Source organism: Bos taurus, chromosome 15, assembly GCF_002263795.3.
Source record: "Bos taurus isolate L1 Dominette 01449 registration number 42190680 breed Hereford chromosome 15, ARS-UCD2.0, whole genome shotgun sequence".
In the NCBI taxonomy this organism is placed as follows: Eukaryota; Metazoa; Chordata; class Mammalia; order Artiodactyla; family Bovidae; genus Bos; species Bos taurus.
The window spans coordinates 56,538,602-56,566,443 of NC_037342.1; the positions used below are offsets into that span (position 1 = coordinate 56,538,602).

Sequence of the window (27,842 nt, forward strand, 5' to 3'; positions counted from 1 at the left end):
GGGTCTTCACTGCAGTGTGAGGGCTTTCTCTAGTTGCGGCAGTGGGGGGCTACGCCTCGTTGTGGTACCTGAACTCACTGCGGTGGCTTCTCTTGCTACAGAGCACAGGTTCTAGGCTCTTGGGCTTCAGAGTCGCAGCACATGGGCTCAGTAGTTATGTCTCTAAGGCTCTGGAGTGCAGGCTCGGTAATTGTGGCTCGTGGGCTTACTTGTCCCACAGCATGTGGAATCTTCCCGAACCAGGGATTGGACCTGTGTCCCCTGCAATGGCAGGTGTATTCTTATCCACTGCAGCACCAGGGAAGTTCAAGTTTCTCTTTCACTTTCGAAGGATATTTTTGCCACACACAGAACTCTTGTTTGAAACATGTTCTTTTTCCTTTTTGTACTTCAAGTATATCATCCTACTGCCTTCTGGTATCCATGGTTTCCGATGAGAAATTAGCAACTAATCATATGGAAGATCCTTTGTATATGATGAATCATTTCTCTCTCGTTTTTAAGATGCTCTTTTTGCCCTTGTCTTTTGACAGTTTGATTATAATGTGTCTCAGTGAGGATTTTTTTGAGTTTATACTACCTGGAATTTATTGACCTTTATAGATGTGTAGATTTTTATATCTTTCATCAAGTTTGGGATCATTATATCTTCAAATATTCTTTCTGCCTCTCTCTCCCATCCTTCTGGGATTCCCACTGTGCATATGTTGATCCACTTGATGGTATCTTGTAGGTTTCTTAGTCTCTTCTCATTTTTCTTAATCCTTTTTTATCTTTATGCTCCTCAGACTGGATAATCTCCAAGTATCTTCAGGTTTGCTGGTTTTTCTTTCTGCCTTTTCAAATCTGCTGATGACACCTCTACTGAATTTTTCATATTAGTTATTTTTGAACTCCAGAATTCTACTTGGTCCCTTTTTATAATTCCTGTTTCTTTACTGATATTCTCTACTTGGTAAGATGTTGTTCTGGTTTCCTTCAGTGCTTTGTGCATATTTAAAACTGTTGATTAAAGTCTTTGTCTATTAAGTCCAATGTCTGGGCTTCCTCAGGGAAATTTTCTATCAACTTTTTTTTTTTCCTATGAATGGGCCATATTTTATTATTTCTTTGCAACTCTCATTTTTTTGTTGTTGAAAACTGGACATTTTGATTATTACAACGTGATAATTCTGGAAGTCAGATTCTCCGCCTCCTCAGGCTTTGTTGTTGCTGTTTATTTGTAAATTGTTGTTTTGTTTAATGACTTTTCTGAACTATTTTTATGGCGACTACATTCTCTATTGTGTGTGGTCACTGAAGTCTCTAAACGATCTAGAGCCAAAAAAAAAAAAAAAACAAAACTAGAAAATCTTGATCTTTACAGCTGGGCTGTGCATGTGTGTGTTTGGGTGTGACTTTAATGCCCTCTCAGGTCATTTACAACTCGGCCTTAGCCTTTATTCCCTGTCTGCATGGAGCTTGAGGTCAGAGCTTATGGTCATCTCATGCTTTCTCTGAACATTTGTCCAATCCTGGGTGTGTACGTGGTCTTCTAGACTCCCCGGTATATGCTTTTCAAAGCCCCTTTTCTCTGAAGCACCTCATTCTCCTGTCTTTCTTCCGGGCTTTTTGAGCTTTTCTTTTTGGAGCTGTTTGCTCCAATTGGTGTTTTTTTCCACCCCCAGAAGGCAGTGGATAGTTCATTTTCCTTTGGATGTTTTTGACCCCTACCCCACCCCTGCCCTCCACAGCTACTTCTCCACCCTGGGGGTGTTCCTACTTGGGGAATAAAGACAAGCTTTTAGTACTATTCCTTCAGGGAGTCCCCAGACAGTTTAAAACCACCATAATTCTTTGATATCAAGGTCTGTTCTGTTCCCTCTGACCCCAGTAACCCCTAGCAGGATACAGGCTGCCATCCTCAAGGTGGAGGCTGGAGAAGGATGAGTGGGTTGAAGTACCACACAGTTCTCCTGCTGGGTTTCAGTCCCCTTTCTCTTCCTCAAGTGTTCCAATGGTGACTGTCAACTTGTGCATATTTTCTAGAGTTCTAGTAAAGTTGACTGACAATTTTTGCTGGGTTTTGGTGTTTCTGAAGAGTTCTCGGCAGAGTTCTCTACTCTTTGCTGACATCACTCACTGATGACAATTGGCATAATTATTTCCTGGAAGGTTTTTTTTTTTGGTTCCAGCTTGCTATGCATCTTTGGTTAGTTCCCTTTTACCCCTTCTGAACCAAAATCTCCCCATATTTAAAATTGGGGGAGGGGGGTCAGAACTGGACCATATGGTGACATAGTGGAGGTGAAGGTGGCACTGTGGTGTGTGAGGTGCAGAGGGAGTAAAGAAAAGGTAGTGAAGTGTGGGGCCCAGGGGGCACGTGGCCAAGTGCAGCCTTGGTGGCTGCGTGGGGTAGGGTGGGAAGAGGGAGGTGAAGCACTCCTGGTGGAGCACTCCGCCTCCTGGGGGGCCCTGTCCTGTGTGACCAGACAGCCGGAGACAAGCCTCGGGGAGCCATGAACCCTGGCTCTGGGAGGGAACCTGGTGTGACTCCAGAGAGGGCCCAGCAGCGTGAGACCTGCCTCCCAGGCCTGGGGTGCGTGCAACTTGCAGGGAAAGGGCCCACTCCCAGGCTCCAGCTCAGGAGCGGCCTGGGTACTCCGGGGTCGAGCAACGGGTCTGGGTCAGGGAGGGCCAGCCTCTCAGTCCTCTACTGGCTCTCTGTCAGGGGGCCTCTCTCCACCAACCATCTCTATTTTACCATCTCTTCCTTCTTACCTCTGCTTCTCTGTGCTTTGCTGTCCCCTCTTCGGGAACACTCTTCCCCCTCATGTCTGCCTGAAAAATCACACCACCACAACAACGTGACTTGCTCAGTTAGTAATCACCAGCACTCATGCAGCGTTTGCTCTAACAGGCACTGACCTGAGTTACACACAACCTGTTTAATCCTCGCAGCACCTCCTGAGGTATTGTTAAACTGTCATTGAACTAATGAGAAAACAAAGGCACAGAAAGGTTGAGGACCTTGCCCAAGGTCCCACGGCATTTGAATGGCCGTGCCAGCATTAAACTGGTGTTGGTTCTAGAGTCCAGCCTCTTGGCAGCCATGCTATCCTGTCTCTCCAGGGTTAAACTGTTCCTTGTCTGGCGGTACCACCCTTGTCCATCCCCCAGGCTGGAAGCTCTGAGGACGGTATCCCCTAAGCCTTAGTCTGAGCCTGTGAAGGTTGGTTAAATGGACAGATGGAAGGATAGAAGCCCATTCCCCAGCCCTCCCTTTGTGTTTTAGGGTCTGGTTCCTGTTTCCATGAACTCCCCTGAGTGGGTGGGCAGGGAGGGATATGTGCTTGTTCTGGGCTTAAGTCAGGGAAGGACCCCTGAGAGCAGTGTCTCTGATGGGGCCCAGGAAGTAGCTGGGAATCACTGCAGTCAGTCAGCTATGTGCTGGGTGGCAGAGTGCTGGGTCTTCAAGGCTAGAACGGAGATGGGGGTAGAAGGAAGGTCAGGTCCGGAGGGGCAGCTCCGGGTTCTGTGTGAGGCATCGCCATCTCTTTCCTTGCCATTCCCCTGTTCCCCACCCTGGTTTGCTTGTCTAGAGCAGAAGGTTGGGTCTTCCAGAATTCCAGACAATGCTGAGGGCCAAAGATGAGACCTTGAAGAGTGCGTAGGAGAAAAGAGGGGGAAGATAAAGCTAAGCAGGGAGAGCGGAGAAGGCAGGTGTAGGAGGAGAGTCACAGGGCCTGGGCATCCCATGCCTTCTGGGTGGACGGTGGCCACTGTGGCTTGCGGTCCAGCATGGAGTGGAGCCTGTGTGGTGGCCGGGACACAGGAGCCCGACTTGATGCCCACTGCCGGGTTAGTCTGAGCCCTTAGAGGTATCTGGCTGTCCTGGGGACCAGAGGCTGCCCTCCTGTAGGCCTCAGTGCCTCCTCTTTGAGCTGGAGGTCACCCATTGGGTGGCCTGGGAGGGTGGGGGAGGACCAGAGACAGACTCTTCCAGGCTTTCCCCACAGAGCCCCCTCCCCCTCCAACCTCAATACTTCTTTCCACCCTCACTCCCCAGAGGCAGTCATGGGACCAGAAAGATCTTTGATGCCGCGTTGGCCTTTAGTCTTAAAAAATTCACTAAGTGTATTGCGTTCTATTCCAAAACATCCCCACGTTTCTTTCTGTAGAAAATACACTGATTTTCTTCAAAGCTGCAGTCAAGGTGAGGTTCCAGGGGCCTCTTTTATGCCCAGCCCTGCAGCTCGGTTCCTGGGTGCCACAGGCTGCTGTCCCTGTGAGGCCAGCCCGGAATCCCCAGTGATGTCAGGTGGTCGGGGTCCAGCCAGGGTGGGAGGGGGCAAAGCGACCTGGGGGCACCCCCTCCCAGTTCCAGCCCGCAGGCGTCACCTAAGCCGCCGTTGCCATGGGCCCGCGGCAGATGGCTGGGTTTAGGGTTCCCCGGCGCGCATGGGATTAGGTGAATTAGGGAGCCCGAGACGTGCTGCCACTGTAGCCGGCCGCCACCAGGCCCTCGGCGCCATGGAGCCTCCTGCCCACCCCGGCAACCCCGCGGACGCCGCAGACCCCGGCGACGTCGCAGAGGCGCGGGCCAAGCAGCCAGGCAAGGGCAAGTGGGCGCTGGTGCGCAGCCTGAACCAGGCGCTGAAGACATACGCGGTCCTGCCGGTGAGCCCCGGGCCGGTGCGGGGAGGACGCGCCTTTTAGAAGCCGGGCGGGCCGCAGGGTCGCAAAACCCCAGGGTGCATACAGACTCCGATCCTCCGACCCTCCCGTGCCCAGCGTGCACTTGGCCCCCTCTCTTCCCCTCCGAGCCGGGAGCTTCTGCAGCTGGAAAACGGGAGGTGCCCAGAGGGGATTCCCTGCCTTTGCCCTGGTCCAGAGCAGGGAGCGCTTCCAGGTGCCCTCCACCTACTAGCTGGTAGAAGGAAAGCCTGGCCTGTGAGGCCCCTCCTTCCCTGAAGGTTAGCAACCGAACACTTCCATACTCACCTACCCCTCTGGCAAGTCAGTCGGACCATCTTTCCCACCTGTGAAAACAGGGCTAAGACCACCAGTGTCCCAGAGTGATTATGAGGATAAAGGAGGGGATGCCTGCGTGCTCTGGAGAAGGCAATGGCACCCCACTCCAGTACTCTTGCCTGGGAAATCCCTTGGAGGGAGGAGCCTGGTAGGCTACAGTCCATGGGGTCCCGAAGAGTCGGATAGGACCCAGAGACTTCACTTTCACTTTTCACGTTCATGCACTGGAGAAGGAAATGGCAACCCACTCCAGTATTCTTGCCTGGAGAATCCCAGGGAAGAGCAGCCTGCGTGCTCAGGCTCTTCAGTCGTGTCTGACTCTGTGCAACTCCATGGACTGTAGCCCGCCAGGCTCCTCTGTCCATGGTATTCTTCAGGCAAGATACTGGAATGGGTTGCCATGCCCTTCTCCAGGGGATCTTCCCCATCCAGGGATCGAACCCTCTTCTTCTCGGTCTCCTGCATTACACTAGGGAATTCTTTACCTGCTGAGCCACCAGGGAAGCACCTAAGTTGGGGGAGAGGCGGGGATATGTGCTAAAACATACTGGTTTTCATTCCACAAACAGGGATTGAACCTCAGACCCTTCCCCAGGGGAGGAGGGAGGCACAAGAGACTAAGGCCTTGTGGGGGAGTCAATATTGATCTGATTCTGGGTTCATGCCTAGGGGGAAGGCAAGTGGACATCAAGGACAACTCCTATTTGCATGGGTCTCTTATCTTTCCAAGCACTGACTCCTTCCATTTTAAGGCTGGGGAACACTAAGGCCCAGAGAGACAGAAAGACTTAGCCAAAGTCGCACAGCATTGGTGACAGAACTGGGACCTGGATCCAGAACTCTTTACCATGGTTTGTGGTGGGTGTGGGCTAGGGTTGTGAAATGCCCTTGAGGACATTTAGGCAAATCCATCTAGGAAGCCACTGTGTGGGGGCTGGGAGCCGCTCATCCGACGGTGGAGAAGCTGTTACTTTCTCCAGTTTACATAGCCACACAGGGGCAGGAGTCTCACAAATGGAACTTTTGATTGGGGGAAAGCTCCCCAGTGGGGTTCTCCTGACAATGGGGTGGTAGGGTTGTAGGAATGGGGCCAGATGCAGTCACAGGCTGCCTGGAGTCCGGTTGTGGGGAGAAGCCAATGGGGCTAGACCTGAGCCCAATGCTCCTATCCTCTCCTCCTGCCCTTCAAAAAAGTGTTGTGTTCTTTTACATCTTCCCTCCTCCCCTCCTTCCTTCACCCATCAGCATTTCCTGACCCACCTTGTTTTGGGATAGGGCTCTGCCTTGCAGTTGTTTGCAGTCTCATGAGTAACTGATCTGATGAGTGGTGGTGGCCAAATTACTTTCTCTCTCTGGGCCTCAGTTTCCTCATCTGTAAAATGGGTACCCTTGCAATCCAGCTGCACTCTCATGCCCCAAGTACTTTCCATTGGACAGTGGTAACTGTCTTCTCAGAGGTTCTCAGCTCCCCGAGTCCTCTTGGAAGCCTCTTAGCTGCCGTTTTTGCTTCTTTCCTCAAGTTCAGATCAAGAGAAGAGAAAATCAAGTCATTGCCCTCCTGATGACAGTCCTTGGCTAGGAGGGTTCTAAAGTCACTTCTGTTTGCTTTGGTGCCCCCAGCTGGAGCTTCCAGTTTGCATTTTGAGTCCACTAAGCATCTCCAGGCAGGAACCCTATTAGTATTTCCCGTTCTTTGCAGAACTGGGCTCAGGGCGGGGCCCTAGGGTGGGGGTGTTGAGAGACCAGACTGGATTTGGAGTTTGCCAGTCTTGGGCTTCATTCCTGGTTCTACCACAAAACACCTGTGTGACCTTGGGCATGGGTCTTGACCTCTTTGAGGAGATGAAGTAGAGGTGGAATCCTCTGTCGAAGTGTTGTGATGAGGTTCAGTGAGATGGTTAATTCCAGGGAAGCATGTCAGTCACTACTTGGCCTGCTGCAGGGGTATTGAGTGTGCAGAGAGCAATGTCCTGGTGCCACTGCCAGCCTCCAGGAATCAGGTAGTCTCTCTTTTTCTCTCTCACACACATGAACTCTGTCATGTGCTCCCTCTTACACACTCACACCCATGCTCACACACACACACTCTCACATTCTGATTCTCTTTCTCATTGAGAGAGTTTCTCTATGTTTGGTTCTGGGGAATCACAGACGGAAGACTCAGATCGGCCCTGCCCTCAGGGGGCTGCAGGCTAGCGAGGAGTGGGCACACACAGTGATGACCCAGCCTGGTGCAGGCTGTAAGGGGCAAGCCTAGGGGCCCGGAGTCTGGAGGAATGCCTGGGTTCTCTTCTCAGGATGAAGTTTTTAAAAATGTAAATGCATCGTGTCACCCTCTCCTGCTTCAAAATCTTCCAGTAGCTTCTTGTCCTACTTAATGTCCAACTTCGTCCATGGCTCACGGGGCCCTATGTGCCCGCTGCCCACATCCTCCGAGTGCCCCCTCATCTAGCGTCAACCTGGAGCTCCCCTTACTAGACCCTCTGCTTTCCCTTCACTGCTCTGTCCCCAGAGTCTGGAATGAAACTGGCCCACAGCAGGCTCTCCACAAATGTGCTCCAAATGACTGAACTAACTCTTCAGGGGGTGGAGAGGAGGAGGAAAGAGGTGGGGCAGTGAGGAGGGGTTGGGAAGAGTTGCTGTTTGCTCTTGGATAAATGTCCACTCAGTGGAAAGATGGGGAGGGGAGGAGGGGATGTGGAACAGAATAGCCTGGGCAGGGTGTGTCCGGTGGTCCTGGGTCAGCACTTAGAGAGGGCAAGGAGTGTGGCAGGAAACATAGCTTGGATTTGGGATTAAAGCAGTCATGAGCATTAAACAGGGCAGTTTATGGGAAGTAACCATACAGCCTGGGCAACAGTAGATACTCAGCAAACACATGAGTTCTCCTCTCCTCCCAAAGGCTCTCCAAAGTTTCTTAGTTTTTCTGGGAGAAAGCTTGGGTTTGCAGCTAGCATGTTTCTAACATGTGCTGACCTCCCACGAAGGGAAGTTCATAGTTTCAGCTGGGGCTGAAAAGTAGTTGGTTCTGATGGGAACACGAAGCTGAAACAGTGGCAAGTTGGCTTTGGTACTCAACAAGCCCACCCCTCACTGAGGCATGTGGAAACTGAGGTTCAAAGAGGTCAGGGACTTGTCTGAGGTCCCAAGCAGGTCCCCAAACCCAGTCTCATCAGATCAGATCAGATCAGTCGCTCAGTCGTGTCCAACTCTTTGCGACCCCATGAATCGCAGCACGCCAGGCCTCCCTGTCCATCACCAACTCCCGGAGTTCACTCAGACTCACGTCCATCGAGTCAGTGATGCCATCCAGCCATCTCATCCTCTGTCGTCCCCTTCTCCTCTTGCCCCCAATCCCTCCCAGCATCAGAGTCTTTTCCAGTGAGTCAACTCTTCGCATGAGGTGGCCAAAGTACTGGAGTTTCAGCTTTAGCATCATTCCTTCCAAAGAAACCCCAGGACTGATCTCCTTCAGAATGGACTGGCTGGGTCTCCTTGCAGTCCAAGGGACTCTCAAGAGTCTTCTCTTGAGAACTATCCGGGAGAAATATCAATAACCCAGTCTCATAGCCCAGAGCTATTTGCACTGGGCCATCCATGGGCTTATTTCATTGTGAATCAATTTTAGCCGCTGTTACATTTCTAACTGCCGCTTGATGTTTTCATTAGAATGTCCAGGTTCTTTTACCCTCTAGGGAATTTGGGAACCACCAAAAAGAACACTCTTCTTAAGATTAGAATAAAATTCAGCTTTTACCTCCAGGTGAATAAGAGTCTATGAGTCCTGGTTCTTGCCCGCCTCTCTCTCATCAGTCCTTCCTTCCTGCCTGAGGGCCTTTGCCCTTGTCATTTCCTCTGCCCAGATTTCTACCCTTGCTCTTTCCTAGCCTGTCTGCTTCTCACCTTCAGGTCTCAGTTCAGAGGTTTCCTCCACAGAGTGGCTTCCCCAGCTACTGGATCTCTGCTTGGCTGGCTTGGTCATTCTCCAGCATTGGGATCACTGTCATCACCACACTACAGCTATCCCAAGTGACTATTACTTGCTCAGGTGCTTGTTTTCTGCCTCCTTCCAACCCGAATGTACTTCCTCAGTATTTTTTCTGGCTCCTCCCAACTAGAATGTGGACTCCATGCTCACTGCTTGATCCCCAGCATTTAGATCCATCGGTGCCTTGTACCTAGTAGGTGCTCAGTACATGCGTGTTTGATGCCAGTGCTGAAAGGTAGTTCTTCTAAATCCATTCTCTGACTCTGGGCTGTAGATGTGGCTTCCGTGCATGCTCACTGAACATGTAGTGAGAGCCAGGCCCTGTGCCAGATGCTGCAAGGGATACAGATGTGACGCTCTGCCCACCCCCAAGAGATACTGTTGGGCTGTCCCCACAAGCCAGGAGACAGTGTGGCTGAGAGCGATGTCCACGTGTGTCACGGGGCCCAGCAGTGTCACTGCAGGGAGGTCATAGCTGTGACTGTGAGTGTTGACCTTGGAGGTGATGGAGGCTGTTTGAATGTCTGGGGGAACTACTCCTTTAGGACGGAGGGGAAGTGGTTTGGGTGCTTCGGTGTTTCTGCCTAAACCTCAATGTGTCTACTGTCCCTGTATGTGATGTAGAGCCTTGGGGAGAGCCGGGCTTTGGGCCAGGCCTGGGTTTGAAGCTGCTTAGCTGTGTGGTCTCAGCTGTTCCCCTCTCTGAGCCTCTGCTTATTCGTCTGTAAACTGGGGACAGTCATGACACTGTGTAAGTGCCCAACCGAGGACCAGGCACCAAGGCTTCCACGAGTGCTGGTTCTCTTTCCACTTCTGTGGTCGACGCAAGAGCCGCTGGTGGTCGGGGTGGGCACAGCACTGCTCGGAAGGTGTTCCTGATGCCCCTCTCTGCTCACCTGGGACTCTCTCACCCACAGGGCGACTACGTCTGGATGGACCTGAGATCCGGACAGGAGTTTGATGTGCCCATTGGAGCGGTGGTGAAGCTCTGTGATTCTGGGCAGATCCAGGTGGTGGACGATGAAGGCAATGTGAGTAGCCTGTTACCATCCCGCCCCTGTGCCTGGACAGGGGCACAGGCTGGCAGTGACCTGACACAGGTACCTAGCAGGGACCGGCCTCAGGGGGGGTGGAGACAATTCCTGGGCCCCACTTCTGCCTCTCAGAGCTCCCTTACTCCATGGAGCTTTCCCGACGGCCCCCATGAGAAGGAACCTCGCTTTTGCCCCATGATACTTGTTCTAATTTCCATAAATACTTCGGTCCATTCTGCCTGGTATTAGAGATGTGTGTCTGTGTGGATGTGCGAGTGTATATGGTGGGGGCAGGGAGGTGGCACTAGCCTGGGCGCTCCTTGGGTTCACGGATGCTTTGGGATCAGAGAGACTGGATTCAAATCCCATCCTGCCCACTTGATGCCCAAGCTATGCAACCTTGGCCAAATCTCTTTCCCTTCTGAACCCGTTTCCCTTTCTATAAAATGGAGATAACGACAACTATCTCACAGGGTTATTGACTCAGAAAATGGGGAGGTGCTCTGAAAACAGCCAGTCTGGTTCTGTGGGGTTACAGCATCAGATGAATCCACTGTCCACCCCAGTGCTGCCCGGGAATCAGTCTAACAGTTGAACCCTTTATCTCTCGTGACTCTGACGGAAAGGGACACTGGAATTGTAAATTTCAGAGGCAGTGAGAGTGGGGCCTTGGGGATGGAAGGAAAGGTCTAAAGTCAGGGTCCAGTCTTAGAGAAGATGGGTGGGTGGCCTGGAAGAGGGGAAGCCTGGGAACTCTGGACGTGTGTTCATGGGCATGGCACATGTGTATGTGGCGGGGGCATGTGTAAATGTGGTGTGGAGTATAAGGCTGTGGTTTGGTAGAGACGTGAGGGACCGGGGAGATTCAGTTCACCATAATTTGGGTTGTACCCAATGCTTTGGGTGGTGCTGGGGATATAGAGAGAGTCCTGTCTTAGCCTCCAAGTCTGATGGAAGTGAAAGGGTGCAGTGACTTGGAGAAGAAGGCTCTGTTGGGGGTTGGGATGGGCTCTGGATCCTGGAGGCCCAGTACTGGCTGTGGAAAGGTGGGGGCATCACTGTTATTTATCCCTGCAGCCTCCAGAGGTACCAGCTTTGGGGTTTGCAAAGCCCTTTGACGCAAGTTCTGTTTTTAAGTCCTCGCAGTGTATGTGAAGGGCAGGGAGGACAGCCTCTGTGACCTCAAGGGGAAACTGGAGTCCAGGGAGGGACCCCAGGACCACTCACACTAGTGAGCTAGTGAGGGATGCTGCGTGAGGGGCCAGGATCCCGGGCCTCCAGCCCCGTGTGTGTGATTCCTCTCCTGACATCTCAGTGGTGACTTTGGAGCTCCGGTTCTGTTAACCACACTTTTGTCCCCTGGGCTTTAAAAGCAGAGTGCCACAGTGTCATCCCACAGGCTCCAGTTCCAGGGCCCTCTAGGAAGCCCCTGTGAGGTTGCAGGTGCAGAACGGGGGCCCGGGTTTGGCTGGCAGCACAGATAGGTCCAGGAACCAGCCTGGAACCCCCAGGGTGGGGCCCAGGGACTCTGCCTGCAGGCTTGAGTTTCACCTGGGTCATGTTGCATGTCAGATGGTGTCCCGTAACTGTCACCAGATCCCAGAGATCCACTCCCACTCGCTCCCACAGAGGCCCTGAGAATGGGGGCTGCAGAGTGGGGAGGAATGTGACTGACTGGCTGGGAACAGGATGGGGCCTGCGTTGCTTCGGTGGTGCTGGGCCCGGGCGGGTGGAGGGGTGGTGGTTTCTGGCCTCTTCTTTCACCAGCTTTTTCCACTCCCATTCCCTCCCTGCTCCACCTCCAAGCTATCATCGTTGACTTCTCTGTCTGCCACAGACTCCCCCAACCTGAGGCCAGGTGAGTCACATCTGGTTCCCTGGAGCACGATGAAGCTCTCCCTAGAGAAGTTTCTCTATGAAGATGTGCTGAATCAATGAGAGGCCACGGTTCCCATCTTCACTGAAGTGCTAATATTCTGCTTTTGTCCAAGCCATTCTTATTGCTGGACATCCCCTTCTTCCCCTCCTCTGCAGAGCACATGGTCCCTGTCTCTCTGAATTCATTGCCAGGTCAGCTCTTTCCCAAATGTGTCCCCAGGCCCTCTGTGTCTCTCCCTGGTATACCTTCAGGGCCAGGCCTCAGTTTCTGTCCTGGTTACACTTTGGTCTGTGTGGTAGCTGTCTGTGGACATTGACCTGAGGGGTGCTGACCTCAGCTGTGTGACTCTCCATGCAGGAAAGAAGTGGGGAGAGGCTCAGCTCTGCCATTTAACTGAGCAGAGCACTCTACCTCTCCAGTGTACAGCCTCACTGTAAAACAGGGCCAGTAATTCCATGATGCAATGTTAAGAGGAACAAATGAGAATATACACCTCTTTTGCAACAAAAACTAGAAGGCATTAGAGTGATAATACCCAGGATTGGTTGAGCAGTTACCAGGTACTAGGGCTTTTTAGATTTGACAGGAGTGAAACAAAAGTTGACCATTATCATATCTATTAACCCTCCCAACATCCCTAAGAAAAGGGGATTGTTATTCTCATCCCCATTTCGTAGATGAGGTCGTAGAGGTTCAGGGAAGCAAACTGACATGCACAGGGCTACGGGTCTTGCGGAGGCTGAGCTACCTCTTAACTCTGGGCTGAAGTGTCCTGTGGAGGAATTATGGAAACAGGCTGGGGTCGAGTGGGGAAGGCAGACAGCCTGCCTGGCAAGGTTTCCCCTCTGGCCCATGCTAGGGCCTAGGACCAAGTAGGGAAAGGGAATTTTCCAATTGGATCAACTTTTATCAAGAAATGGGATGGAAGAGAGGAATGTTCCACCCGGGATTGGAAAGTCTAGGAGGGTTCTCTGATCTCGCCATCCAGCCTATTCACGTCAGGGCTGTGTGAGGGCCTGACCTGGAATGCAATGCCCCTGGCCCAGGAAGTGCCTTGAAATGCCAGGGAAACTGGAGTCATTGGCAATGGCTAGCCTGTCCTTGAGCTCTTTGAGGGCCTTGGTCTTCTGATCCTGTTTTCTCATGTAAAGTAAGGGAGCTGGAATAGGGGACTTGTGGGCTCTCTCCATGACTAGGACTTGGCTTTTAATTCAGATTTGGTTCCTAGTAGTCAGAAGTCAGCCATCTGTTCATCAGGAATTCTCTGCCCTGTCTTTGTGTCTGGCCCCTGTTTGAAGCACTGTGAACCAGGCTATAGCAAACATGGAACCTAACCGCCCAGACTTGGGGAAAATTGAGGGGTCAGGGCCAGAACCGTGTTCACACAATGGTAACCCAGTGTGACCACTGCCTTGCAGTGGGATACCCGGGGTGTGGGGGTGCCTAGAGGAGGCCCTGACCCAGCCGTGGGAACCCTGACTCCTGCCTGGTCCTCAGGCTCCTATGGTTCTGGTATTTGGGAATAGGGAGAGGGACCCAGAGGTCTTTGGAGGTTTGACTCAGGTTATAGCCATACTACAGAGCACAGGAGCGATTCCCATTTCTCTGAGAGGTGAGGATTGTGAGTAGAGGGTGCTGGAGACCTCCATGGGGAGGTGAGGATTCCAACAGTCAGAGGAAACCAGGGCTTTGCAAGCTCTATGAACAAGCCAAGGCAATTGCCCAGATGTGCAACCATCTGCCACCCCATGGCAGCAGGAGATAGTGCAGTAGTATTGCACTATCCGAGTAACTTTTTGTACTACTGTTTACTGGAGTTTGGATTTGAGGTCAAGTCTAACTCCAATTATTACACTTTTCACTCCATCCTATAAACTGACTGGAGGGACTAATCCCTTTTATGACGGCCACAAGGTAGGGCCAAAGTCCCTGCCGTGCCCACCTCTAAGGTCTGCAAAAGAGAATTTCCTAAGAGGAGGAAGAGCGCTCCATGGAGGTTAAGGGTAGGTGGTATCACTTTTACTCGTGGGAGTCAACCTGTTAGAACTGATTGTGTTTGGCCGCAGGAGAGGACGAGGCCCTTATGGGGTCGCAGATATCTGGGGTTCCCGTCCCTCCAGGGACCCTTCCCTGGCAGAGTGCAGCCTGTGTCCCAGGAGGACGAGCTGACGTTAGCCACTGGGCATCTCCGCAGGAACACTGGATTTCCCCGCAGAACGCCACGCACATCAAGCCCATGCACCCCACTTCAGTCCACGGCGTGGAGGACATGATCCGCTTGGGGGACCTCAATGAAGCCGGCATCCTGCGCAACCTGCTCATTAGATACCGAGACCATCTCATCTACGTGAGTCTTGCCCCACCAGCCGGCCGCCCCGCCCACCTTCCACTTGTAGCCCCGCCCCACCCCGCCTCCGCAGCTGGCCTGCTGGGATCAGGGAGTCAGCCCTTGCCCACAGCCGCTGTCTGTGGCTTATTTTCTCTTTTGTTCTGGATGGCAACCCCCTTCAGTGTTCTCGCCTGGGGAATCCCATGGACAGAGGAGCCTGGCAGGCTACAGTCCATGGGGTCACAAAGGATCCGACACGACTGAGCGACTAACACTTTCTTGTGTGGTCTGTGATTGCAGAACGGGAAGTTTTTCCCACAGGTTCCTGTGGCTCTGTAGGGAGACTGCTGAAACTGCTGGGAGACTAGACCAGGCAGGGGAGGGCAACAGTGCTTTGCCCAGGGATGGGGGGGGATCTGTGGTTTTCCCTGGGTTTGCGGTGGGATCAGGACCTGCCATGGATCTTCCAAAGTCAAGAGGAGGATGGGCTGGAAGTCTGTATCCTCAGGAAGGGGATGGAGGATGAAACATGCTCCTGGATCCCCCAAAACCTTGATACTAGAACCTGTCATACACACATGCCACACTTTCTCACCTTGAAACTCATGAGGACAAATAAAGAACATCTCACTCAGCCAGGACTGAGTTGATCCCAAGAGGTAAGCTCAGATACCATCAGGACACGATGGTCCCATCAAGACCATTAGTCTAGAGATCCTCACACTTTTTGGCCTCAGGAACCCCTTATGCTCTTAAATATTACTGAGAGCCTCAAAGAACTTTTGTTTATGTATGTCATATCTATTGATATTTACCATATTACAAATTATAACCAGGACATTTAAAATTATTAATTCATTAAAAAATGACCACAAAAATCCATTACAGAATAACATAGCATATTTTTAAGAAAATACATTTGTCAGTATAAAAAAATTAATGAGAAGAGTGGCACTGTTTTACAGGTTTTCAAATTCAAATATCTTTAGTATCTGACTTAATATTATGGTGGGCCAAAAAGTTTGTTTGCTTCTGAATTTTTTGGCCAACTCAATAGAAGACAACCTGATTTTCTGCCACACATCCATACTGGTGTGATATTGTTTTGGCTGAAGTGTATGAAGAAAATCTGGCCTCACAGATATGCTGGTGGAAAGGACAAGGCTTTATGGACTTCCTGAAAGGATCCTGGGAATCCTCAGGGATCTCAGCCTTCTCTGAGAATGGCTGATCTAGCCCCATAGTCCCATTTTACAGAAAGGGAAACTGAGGCTTCACAAGGCTGAGTTGTAGAGCTGTATGCTGGGGTCACTGCATGTCTCTGGCCTGAGCAGCTCAGGGGCAAAGGAAGCCATGGATGTACAACAAAGAAAGAGCTGGAGGGAACTTCCTGAGGCAGGTCCCCAGGCCAGTCATGCTCAGGGGAGGTGGGGTGATAAGTGCAGAGCTGGTCACACAGGGTCTGTGAAAGTGAGGCCTCACTCCCAGTTCCCTTCCTGAATGCCAGGAGAGATGGCATTCAGGAAGGGGCATTGCATGATCAGAAGACCTGAGGCAGGACCGTGCCAGGCAAGTGAGTTGTCAGGACCGTGAATGGGAGACAGGGCCGGGAGAGTCTGAGGGAGCCTGAGGAAGCACAGCAAGGAGTTCTCAGGGCCCTCAGAAGCCCTGGCATTGTGGCACCTCAGCTTCTGGGGAGCCCCCCTCCCCACTCTGGGTCCTTCTGCAGCTCTGGGCTCTCAAGCTGTGCTCTGGCCCTGGACATGTGTTGATTGTGTAGCAGCAGCTTTCTCAGGGAGCCCCTTAGTACTGACAAAGCCCCTTTTACTCCTTCCCTCATCCAGAGGGCAGGACATGATGATACCTCCAGACATGAGCAGCATCACCCAAGTCAGGGGGGTGGGGCTAGGATTTGAGCCCAGGCCAGAGATACCCCACGGGACCACTGGTGTCAACACCCCAGTTCTTGGCAGTTCCCTGCCCCCTCCTCTCCTTGGATAGCAGGTGGACACAGGAGAGACCTGGGGCTCTCCATGGCCACTCGCCCAGGCCTGGGTGGAGTGTGATGCTTGGGTCTGGAGGTGAGCAGGAACCTGTCCCCCTGCATGCCCAGGGAGGCTGCTGCAGAGCTCGCGTCCTGATGTAGTCTCCTGTCGAGGGGAACTTCACAGGAAGGAGCTGAGTGGGGGCTGTCTCCACCAGGGACCCTGCATACCATGTCTAAGGATAACTCTGAGGCTTGTAGTTGGTTCTTTTGCACACAGTTTAGTAATTTTGCCAGCAAACTGGTTTCTCTTATGTGAGGGAGTCGGTTGGTTGATTCAAAGAACAAAGGCAAAAACAGGATCCAAAAGGGAGAAGAGAGGAAAAAATTTTAGACAGTCTGGCATAAGTAAATCTTTTTTTTTTTTTGGATGCGCCATACAGTATGTGAGATCTTACTTCCTCCACTGGAGGTTGAAGCTTCACTCCCTGCATTGGAAGTGCAGAATCTTAACCACTGGACTGCCCAAAAGTTCAGGAAGTTCTGTTCACTGCCCAGATCACTGAATCTGGTTTGTTAAGTTTTCAGAGTAGACTAATTAGCTGGCTTCTCTGGTGGCTCAGATGGTAAAGAATATGCCTGCAATGCAGGAGACCCAGGTTGGATCCCTGGGTTGGGAAGATCCTCTGGAGAAGGGAATGGCAACCCACTCCAGTGTTCTTGCATGGAGAATTCCATAGACAGGGGAACCTGGTGGGCTACAGTTCATGGGGTCACAGAGAGTTGGACATGACTGAGCAACTAATGTTCTTCTGTGTGTGATTAGCAGGCAGTCAGGAGAGAAATCAGCCTGGATGTTATGGCCTTACTTAGGTTGACTATGGGATCAAATAAAAGAATTCCAGAGATTTATGGATTCTCCAGAAAACCCTGCGGTCTGCACCATTTAGCTCATTAGAGGTTTTGCTAGTAGTAACCATTCTGACTGATTTTAGGGTGAGGGATAGGAAGTGGGGGTGGGGAGGGCATGGAGATGGAGCCCGCATGAGATGTCTAAGCTCTCTTTCCCATTCAGAGACTCACGGTCAGAAATCCAGCCACAGCACCTGGAAGGTCCCCAGCTTGCGTAGTCTGTGGACCTAAGATTCAGGGTGTCTGTTGGTGCAGGGTCCTGCACTCCAGAACTGCAGGGCTCAAGGAGGTTTCCTTGACTTGCTGACTCTATGCTTCTGTGACTGAATGGATGAAGTAGGATTAGACCAGGGCTTTGAAGAAGCAGCTGGGCTATTGTCCCACCCAGAAACTGTACCTGTCCCTAACCATGGCAACCCTGGTTACTTCATGGCTTAGGTTACCCTGGGTACAGCCCTACGCACCTGCGATTTCCTCAGATTACCCCGGCCGCTCATAGCCTTGGGCCTGGAGGATGCTCTGTCCCTGACTGTCTGCCCAGGGCTTGCCTACTCCAGCTGGTCTGCCTCCAGGAGCCTGAGGGACAGCACCCCAGGGCCGTAAATTAGCCTCAGGCACCCTAAGAGAGGCAGAGCCCTCAGAGGACCCTTAGCAACCTCTCAACTGAAGGAGAAAATTTTGAGCAGACACCACTGAGACAAACATTCAAGTCTAAGGTCCTTTCACGATATCCTGAGAATGTGAACTGGAATCCCTTTGACCAAGATGCAGTGGGAATGGTTCAGTTCAGTTCAGTTCAGTTGCTCAGTCGTGTCCAACTCTTTGCGACCCCATGAATCGCAGCACGCCAGGCCTCCCTGTCCATCACCATCTCCCGGAGTTCACTCAGACTCACGTCCATCGAGTCAGCGATGCCATCCAGCCATCTCATCCTCTGTTGTCCCCTTCTCCTCCTGCCCCCAATCCCTCCCAGCATCAGAGTCTTTCCCAATGAGTCAGCTCTTCACATGAGGTGGCCAAAGTACTGGAGTTTCAGCTTTAGCATCATTCCTTCCAAAGAAATCCCAGGGCTGATCTCCTTCAGAATGGATTGGTTGGATCTCCTTGCAGTCCAAGGGACTCTCAAGAGTCTTCTCCAACACCACAGTTCAAAAGCATCAATTCTTTGGCACTCAGCCTTCTTCACAGTCCAACTCTCACATCCATACATGACCACTGGAAAAACCATAGCCTTGACTAGACGGACCTTTGTTGGCAAAGTAATGTCTCTGCTTTTGAATATGCTATCTAGGTTGGTCATAACTTTCCTTCCAAAGGAATGGTTAGTGGGAATGGTTAGTATTTGTTAATTTCAAGTGTGAGATAATTTGTAGAGTAATTTACAGTAGGATTGTGAGTTAAGACTATGGTAGCATTGGTTCCACCAAGTATCAGTAACTTCTGAAGAAGGGGTTATATACATGTTCATGATTCTGCATTTGATCACTATATCAAATACTCAGAATATATCAGATATACCAAAAGACACAGTGTGCTTCTGTTGAGTCAGACGAGTACTTAGTATTGGGTTAGTAAACTTTTTTGTGAGATTGAGATGTTGGTTGCTTATAGCATTGATACTATATGATGAGTGAGGTTTAGAGCAATTTTGTCTTAATCTCTACTGTATATATCTGAGTAATATGGCAGAAATGAATCTTTTTGTTTTAGTGTAATTTTAGCACCCAGGTGGTGTTAGTGATAAAGAACCCACCACCAGTGCAGGAGACCTAAGAGATGTGGGTTCGATATCTGGGTTGGGAAGATCCACTGGAGGAGGAAATGGCAGCCCATTCCCGTGTTCTGGCCTGGAAAATTGCATGGACAGGGGAGCTTGGCAGACTACAGTCTACAGGGTTGCAAAGAGTCAGACACGACTGAAGCAACTTAGCACACAGATAAGGCAGCATTTTTAATCTCTAGAAGACTACCATGAATAATGTTTATTGAGTCTTCAACTTATGCTAGGCACTGTTATAAGTATTTTACATGAATTAACTGATTTAATCCTCATAGTACCCCTTATGTGGGTTACCCTGGTGGCTCAGTGGTAAAGAACCCACCTTCCAATGCAGGAGATATAAGTTTGATTCCTGGGTTGGAAAGATCCCCTGGAGAAGGAAATGGCAACCCACTTCAGTGTTTTTGCATGGGAAATCCCATGGACAGAGGAGCCTGGTAGGCTACAGTCCATGGGGTTGCAATGAGTTGGACATGACTTAGTGACTAAAGAGCAAACAGTCCCAGAGGCCAGGGGTCATTGCTGGCTCTTTCAGGGAACAGGTGGCAGGGCTGAAGCTGAGTAGGGACTGGAGCTCTGGTCTGGGAGCTGGGAGACCTGGATCCAGGTGTTGGCAGGTGGCCTTTGGAGAATCCCTACCCATTTCTGGTCTCTGTCACCCCTTTGGTACAGTGGGTTGGGTAGCTCTGTGACGTTGGTATAGTATGTGTATCTTGGTCTCCATGGCCTGCTAAGCGGAAGGCCCCAGGGATAGCAGGCCCAGGGGTTTCCCAGAGGAGGAGGTGGATTCCTACCATATCTCCTGGGGTGTGTCTCTGAGCCAAGAGAGGCTCCTTGATCTTCACCTGGAACTTGGGGCCCCCCAGGGACCTGTGTGCTATGTCCTTGACTCAGGAATAATCCTTATCTCTTCCCTACCCCAGCCCACGGCCCCACAGGGTGGGCTTTATCACTGGAGACTTAACAAAATGCCAGTGTTGGGGAGTGGACATTAACCCTCTGTTTACCATGAACCCTTGGAAAGACAGGGCCAGAGGGGCTCAGAGAGCAGTGCCCAGAGCCTAAGGGGGTGGACACGTGCTGAGGTGCAGAGAGAGGCCTTAGTCTCATTGTCAGCAGTGGCCAAGCCCCTCACTTCTTCTGCCTCCCCTACCACCAGCCTCACAGTCTTGCAGGTGAATCCCTGGGATTTGGGGGAGTCCAGGTGGGGAGGTGAGAGCTGGGGCTCTGGTACCAGGGTCCCTCCATTATCCCACTCCCCACTTATCTGCTGTGTGACCTTGGCAAGTCCCTCCCCTTCTTGGAGGCTCAGTTCTCCCATCTGAGAAGGAGCGTCGTAACTACGCCTCACAGGGGCCTTCTGACAGCACAGGGAGGGATAGCCTGGGAGCTGCAAATCCTGTGCCCAACAGGGGGTGTGTCCTTGTTCCTCTGCTGAGGTGAGTCCTCTCTCTGAAGGAAGAGGCTTTTTCATTATTTAATTTGAAATGGGTGCAGGCACTACAGATTGGAAAGTATTCCTTCTGCCACAGACAACAACCACTGCTACTAACTTCTTATCTATCCTCTAAGAGAAAGACTATGTATATATGATATCTGTGATATTAAATTATGCTAAAATTTTTTCTACATATATGATAGCATTGCTGCCCAGACTGTTGTGTGCTTTTCCACTAGCCACAGCCCCCGGCCATCCTTCCTATCAGCATAGGCAGGGCTGCCACAGTATTGCTGACAGGGGTCTCCCGTTATGGACTTTCTTGGTGGCTCAGGTGGTAAAGAATCTGCCTGCAATGCAGGAGATCCCCTGGAGAAGGGCATGGCAATCCACTCCAGCATTCTTGCCTGGAGAATTCTGTGGACAGAGGAGCCTGGCAGGCTATTGTCTATGGGGTTGCAGAGAGTCGGACATGACTGAGCAACTAACCCTTGTCCCCTTAGCTCCCTTCCTTGCTGCTTCCTGTGGACAACAGTGAATTTCTTCTCCATCCATTAATTTAGTCACTCTTCATTCACTCACCACACACTTGCTGAGCATGTCCTATGTACTGTGCATAGTACTGACCCCAGGTAGAGAGGAGAGCAAGGCTGGGGCCAGAGGCCTTGAACCAGAATTATGGAGGAGTCAGATGGTCAAGTGAAAGGAGCCAGGCAGGCTGTGATGGGTCACATGGGAGGGTGCTGGCTTCCTGCGGAGGAAGCGGTTATCTCTTGGATGAAAGGAATGATCGGTCATGAGCTGGGTGAGGGGGAAGGGGATGGAGTGTGATGTTTTTAACTGAGAGTTTAATGTGAAGAGAGCCTCTGTCTGTGGGCTGTGGCTGTCAGGGGCCAGGGCTCAGGGGTCTTGTGGGCAGGGAAAGGATATGGACTTTGTCCTGAGGCCACGGGGAACCTCTTGAAGGTTTTTAGCAGGGGGATGACACGGTCAGATTTTCAAAGAGCTGACCCAGATTCCCAGTGGTGGACAGATTGTAGAGGGCATGGTGGAAGCTGGGAGTCCAAAGGGAGGTGCCTGGCCAGGAACATGGCCATGTCCATGGAGAGAAGTGGGTTGTTAGGAAGGAGGGGGAGCCTCCCCCAGCATCCCGCCCTGGTGAAGATGGTGGTGAAGGACAGTGGTGGCACTGATGGCCGAGCTGGGAGGCAGAGGAGGAGCAGGGTTGGAGGGGAGAGTGGGCTGTGGTCTGGGCAGGCTGGTGGACATCAAGTGGGGATGTCCAGGAGGCAGAGGGCTGAGGGGCCTAGTGCTCAGGAGGGCCCTTTGGGCTGTGGGCAGAGGAGAGAGGGCCACGGAAGGGTGATGGGGAGAAAGGGTCCAGGCCCAGCCCCGGGAAGGCTCCTCGTGGTGTCTCAGTGCACCCTCGCCCTCTCTGGCACTGCCCCTCCCTGTGCTTGGTCACCGAGCCTCTCCTCAGGGCCACCTCGGTCTGGCTTTGACTCCCCCGTTGACCGGTTCATTGGGTTTGAAATAGCGCGTCTGCCTCCAGCCTCTGTAACTGCTATTTATCCTCCCTGGCTGTCAGGGTGACCTTTCCCTAGCCATCTTCCCAAATGCCCTGTCCTTTCACTGCCCTGTGCTTGATTCCCACCGAGAGCCTTCTGCCTGCCTGCACCCTCTCCACCTTGTGTGCCTGGGGTGAGTTCCCTTGGCCCCAGGCTCTTCCTCCCTGGCAGTCAGCTGTGGGTGTCAGCTTTCCCTTGTGCCTCAGGGAAGGGTTCCTGAACGACAGCACACAGTCGGCCTCAGACCACATGGCAATCAAGGGCCAAGTGGTTGAGAGCCATGCCTGCCGTTAAGGAAATACTCAGAAGAAAGGAAGGCGCTTGTGGACAGCCAGCTCTGCACCAGGCACCTGTCCAAAGGTTGTGCCCTTTGGTCTTTACAGCAACCTTGGGAGGTGGGTGTTAACCATACCCCTTTTACAGATGGACAGACAGAGAAGTAGAGATTTGCCACAGGGATTTTTTTTGTAAGTTAAATTTTTAAAAATATAAATTTATTTATTTTAATTGGAGGCTAATTACTTAACAATATTGTAGTGGTTTTGCTCTGCCACGGGTGTACATGTGTTCCCCATCCTGAACCCCCCCGCCCACCTCCCTCCCCATCCCATCTCTTTGGGTCATCCCAGTGCACGAGCCCCGAGTGCCCTGTCTCATGCACTGAACCTGGACTGGCAATTTGTTTCATATATGATAATATACATATTTCAACACCATTCTCCCAGATCATCCCACCCTTGCCCTCTCCCACAGAGTCCAAAAGACTGCTCTATTCATCTGTGTCTCTTTTGCTGTCTCGCATACAGGGTTATCGTTATCATCTTTTTAAATTCACAGGGATGTTTCTTGTGGCTGTCTCTCCCACCTGGGGACCATAATCTAGCTGATTCCCACTGCTTGGCAGGACTGAGCTGTGGGGGACAGTGGCCGAGGCCCCCTGGGGCTAGAGGTTGACAGGTCCTGCTCTGGGGAGTCAGCCCAATAGACTCACCTGGGCTGTGCTGGGTGTTGCTGGTGGAGCAGATCCTTATCACCCCATTCCCACTGACGAGTTCTCTTTTGTCCCTACTTTCCAACCTCAGACTAACTGTGGAGGGTGGGTGAGTAGCACAGAGCAGGTTCCCGCTCTCCATATGTACTTGGCCTGGCAGCTCCCCTCCAGCCTCCTTCCCCATCCCGCCCCATCTCTGCTGCTCAGGCTCTGGCACACGGTCAGGCGGTCAGCCTGGTGAGGCTCAGCTGCTTCTGGCATGGGCTACTCAGAGGAAGAGCCAGGATGGGGAGAGGAGGGTCCTCTGGGGCTCAGAAGGGCGGTGTCTGGTAGGACAGAAGCCTGGGTTTGGGGCGCTCAGGCCAGGACTGCTTTGCATGGCACAGCTGGCCATGGGGTGGGCACTGGCTTGGTATGTGGTGCTGGCAGCAGTGCTTACCCTGCATGGCCGCCTAGGGGCTGAGGCTGCCAGGGTGTGGCTGTGGCTCTGGTGTGATGCCCACGGCCCCAGGTGGGAGGGGATGGATGAGGCAGATCCCTTCCCTACATACTCACAACTTTCTTCAGCCCATCTGGGCTCAGATGTCAATAGATCCATCACCAATGATAGGCTGTGCGTGACCTTTTACAGTTGGAGGGGGGAGCAGTGGGGAGTGGAGGAGAAGTAACCCCGAGGGCCTCACTGTGACCTGGAGGCAGGAGGACCAGGCCTCGTTGTCCCCTGTGTGGCAGGATCTGGGTCCACAGCAGGAAATTTGGCACCCAGGTGCACTAACCAAGGAGCTGGAGGAGGGAAACCCCCGGAAGGCTCTCTGAGGTGTGTCTGGCCCCTGTGCCCACACCACCTAGGGTGGCTGGGGGTGCTCTGTTCCCCAGAGTGCAGGGGCAGTGCTGCAGAGACAGGAGCCCACCCAGCCCCTTTAGCTCTTGATGGCTTCATTCCATTCCCTTCTCACCCACACATCGCCTCCACTCTGGAAAGGTCCAGTTTGTGAATGTCACTCCCATAGTTTGAGGTGCAAGGTTTGCAGGCAAAGGTGGGAGTCAGCCTTTGAGGATTACCTGCAGGGTGCTATGAATTTTAAAGTCCACTATCTTCTTTAATCTTCATAGACAGTTATATTATACCCATTTTACAGATAAAGATAAGGAAATTGAGGCTTCGAGACCCTCCTTCCCTCCCCCACCCCCCGCTTCCTCCTTTCATCAAATGTTTCTAAGCACCTACTCTGAGCTGCCCCAATGCTAACCTGAAGCCCTCTGCCTACACCCCCCCGACCCCCCGCCCAGCTCATAGGGAGGTAGGATTCCAACACCAAAGCCAGTGCTCTGCCTTCCAGAGGGACGGAGTAGGGCAGAGCCTGAGAGCTTTCTAGAATCAGAGCTTCCCCACATAGGAAGGGATGAGCTCTCTGTTCCTTGTTGCCCACAGACCTACACGGGCTCCATCTTGGTGGCTGTGAACCCCTACCAGCTGCTCTCTATCTACTCGCCAGAACACATCCGCCAGTATACCAACAAGAAGATTGGGGAGATGCCCCCCCACATCTTTGCCATTGCTGACAATTGCTACTTCAATATGAAGCGCAACAGCCGTGACCAGTGCTGCATCATCAGGTGGGCACCCAGCACCAGCATGGAGCTCCAGGCTCAGCCTCTAGAACTCCTGCTCTATGCTCCTGCTAATGCCTCATAATATAGAGAATCACCTCCCCTTTCCCAGGCCTTATATCTTTATTAATGTCACCAGAGCTCATGTTAGCTTTTGATGCCAACCTTACTGCTGGCTCCTGTTAAATTATGGTCAGTTGCAATCTCAGGCTCCTATTCTTTCTTGGGCAGAGGATAAAAGAACAAAGCATTGACATGCTTAATTGACAGAAAATTGACAAAGTTAATGCCATGCGGTATGGCAGTATGGATGGAGGGGAAGGAAAGTTAACCAAGCTCCTTTTACCTTCCCCAGGTTTGAAAAGTCCTTGAAAGTGAAGTGTTTGTCACTTAGTCATGTCTGACTCTTTGTGACTCCATGGACTGTAGCCCACCAGGCTCCTCTATCTGTGGAATTCTCCAGGCAAGAATACTGGAGTGGGTCACCATGCCCTCCTCCACGGGATCTTCCCAACCCAGGGATTGAACCCAGGTCTCCCGCAATGCAGGCAGATTCTTTACCATCTGAACTACCAGGGAAGCCCCGAAAGGTCCTTAGTTTCAGCCCATTTTACTGATGAGGAGCTGATTGGAGTGGGACAGCAGCTGTAACAGGTCCCACCTCTGCCTGTGTCTCCTCTGCAGTGGGGAGTCTGGGGCAGGGAAGACAGAGAGCACGAAGCTGATCCTGCAGTTCCTGGCGGCCATCAGCGGGCAGCACTCGTGGATTGAACAGCAGGTGCTGGAAGCAACTCCCATCTTGGAAGGTAGGACTGGGGCTCTCAGGGAGGAGCTGGGTGGCTGTGGGGCAGGGGGGAAGTTGACATTGACCGTGACCCATGACCCATGACCCTTGCAGCGTTTGGGAATGCTAAGACCATCCGCAATGACAACTCAAGCCGCTTCGGGAAGTACATCGACATCCACTTCAACAAGCGGGGCGCCATCGAGGGCGCCAGGATCGAGCAGTACCTGCTGGAGAAGTCACGAGTCTGTCGCCAGGTGGGCCTGAGCCCCTGCACAGGAGCCCCTGACTCGGGGTGGGGAGTGTGGGGTGCACTTTGCATAGCCTTGCTTGTCCCTGTGTTCCTGCTTGCTTGCCTCAGGTCCTGGGATCCCATCAGGAAACCCACCCATGGGGACTTTTTCATGAAAGACACTTGTTAAAACAGTGAACTGCTTATAGTCTGATTGTCTGCTGCCCGATGGCCCGTCCTGCCCTCCCATCCCCCAACACCTTGTGCCCATGTTTTCAGGCTCCAGATGAAAGGAATTACCACGTGTTCTACTGCATGCTGGAGGGCATGAATGAGGAGCAGAAGAAGAAGCTGGGCCTGGGCCAGGCCACGGACTATAACTACTTGGCCATGGTGAGGCCCAGGTGGGCACCCGGGGAGGCGGACACCTGTCCCAGCCCCTCCCCAGCTCCAGGCCTGGTGGGTGGGAACTTCTCTGTGGGCTTTTTTTCATCCTCTGATGGGCACCAGCCTACCATAAAGCGTGTTCCCCATGTGGGCACACACTTGCTCCCCCATCCATCTAGATGAATTCTTGCCACAGATACTAGTAATAATGCTTCGGTTGTGTCTGACTCATTGTGACCCCATGGACTGTAGCCCACCAGGCTCCTCTGTCCATGGGATTCTCCAGGTAAGGATACTGGAGTGGGTTGGCATGCCCTCTTCTAGGGGATCTTCCTGGCCCAGCGATTGAACCTGCGTCTTTCATACGTCTTACCTTGGCAGCGGGTCCTTTACCACTAGCGTCGGCTGGGAAGCCCACCACAGATACACACATTCCTAAATTTGTAGGTGTCCCAGACCCAGGGACACAGACACGCGCATGCCTGCGTGTCTACACACTCGGCCCTGCCTGCACACATGTTCTGTGGTACTTTAGTTTTTGAGGTCGTGGAGGCTGTGACCTCTGCCGGGCCCCCCCCCCCCCCCCCCTCAGGATTGTGGAGCACAGGCTGCTGTGGCTTCAGCCTTGGGTGCTAGCTGGTTGCCAGGCCCTGGTGCCAGCCTCTTGCTGGGGTCTGGCCACCAAGGATAAGGGGGCCAGAGGCCTTTGCTGCCACTCAGTGCCACTGAGGGGCCATGCACACAGCAGGCTGGCTTGGGGGGGCACTGGCTTCCTCTGCCCTGGGAGGAGCCCATGCCTGGTTGTCTAGACCCAAGCTTGGCCAGCCGCGTGGACACAAACACGGGCTACAGCACTTGAGGGATATGGGACAACAAAGGCGTGTGTGTGTTGTAGGTGACAGGCCTTCCTGGACACTTCCTTTAGCTGGCTGGCACACTTGGACACACACACACACACACACACGTCTCATAGGCACACACAGTGGGGCAGACCCCTTGACACCCTGCCTGTCCACAGTCACCACCCCACCTTCCACCCCAGGCTGCACCTGGTGAGGGGTTCAAGTCCCTGAGAGTGTGTGTCCATAGGGGGTGAGGGGCATGGTAAGGCCTTGGTGCTGTGACTGCAGGGCAGGGTGGCAGTGGCAAGCCTGGCATCAGTGACCTGGGTCCTCTCACTCTTGGGAAGAAGGGGCATCCAGGCTCCCCTGATGCAGGAACGTGTTCTTGAGAAGCCCAGCCAGGAGCTTTCTAGATTTCTTGGAGGAGTCCTAGGTGAGGTCAGTGCCCAGAAACCCAGGCTGGCCCAGCCCAGGCACTGCCTCTCTGGGGGTAACCTATGGTCTCTGTGACACCCTCCTGCTCCCTGCTTTCCAACTTCCTGCCACCAGGGTAACTGCGTAATCTGTGAGGGCCGCGAGGACAGCCAGGAATATGCCAACATCCGCTCAGCCATGAAGGTGCTCATGTTCACGGACACGGAGAACTGGGAGATCTCGAAGCTGCTAGCTGCCATCCTGCATCTGGGCAACCTGCAGTATGAGGGTGAGGGGCCCAGCGGCCACCTCTAGCGAGGAGGGAAGGCTAGCGAAGGACACGCGTTCTATCGTCCAGCACTCCCAGGGCACTGACAGTGTGCCGGGCTGGGGGGTGGTGCCAGGCCATGGCAGGTGCCGGGTCCACTCTGCTCTTGCTCTGGTGTCCAGCGTGGTTCCTGGACTGAGCAAGAGCCCTAGGAAAGTTTGCTCAGTGAATGAATGAATGATCCCAGATCTAAGGCGCTCACAGTCTAATGAGTCTTGAAAGACAGAGACATGGGGAACGGGTGCACTGAGCAGAAACAAGAGCTGTGCAAAGGTCCTGAGGCCTGACAGAGTAGGGCACATCTGGGGAAGGGCGGATGGTGTCAGGC

At 52.6% G+C, this 27,842-nt stretch overlaps 1 protein-coding gene across 5 annotated transcripts in view; it reads left to right on the plus strand.

The window, feature by feature from the left end:
* Window positions 1-27,842, plus strand: part of MYO7A (myosin VIIA) — a 112,645-nt gene that overhangs the window by 8,299 nt on the left and 76,504 nt on the right. For all 5 annotated transcript variants that reach the window (XR_009490688.1, XM_010812768.4, XM_015474829.3 and 2 more), the window contains exons 3-9: window positions 9,919-10,032; window positions 14,109-14,261; window positions 24,349-24,533; window positions 25,212-25,333; window positions 25,426-25,568; window positions 25,823-25,936; window positions 27,322-27,475. Coding sequence is in view for 4 of the 5 variants with exons in the window: in XM_010812768.4 (XP_010811070.1) it covers window positions 9,919-10,032; window positions 14,109-14,261; window positions 24,349-24,533; window positions 25,212-25,333; window positions 25,426-25,568; window positions 25,823-25,936; window positions 27,322-27,475 (985 nt within the window). In the remaining variant the exon portion in view is untranslated. The remainder of the gene's footprint in view (window positions 1-9,918; window positions 10,033-14,108; window positions 14,262-24,348; window positions 24,534-25,211; window positions 25,334-25,425; window positions 25,569-25,822; window positions 25,937-27,321; window positions 27,476-27,842) is intronic.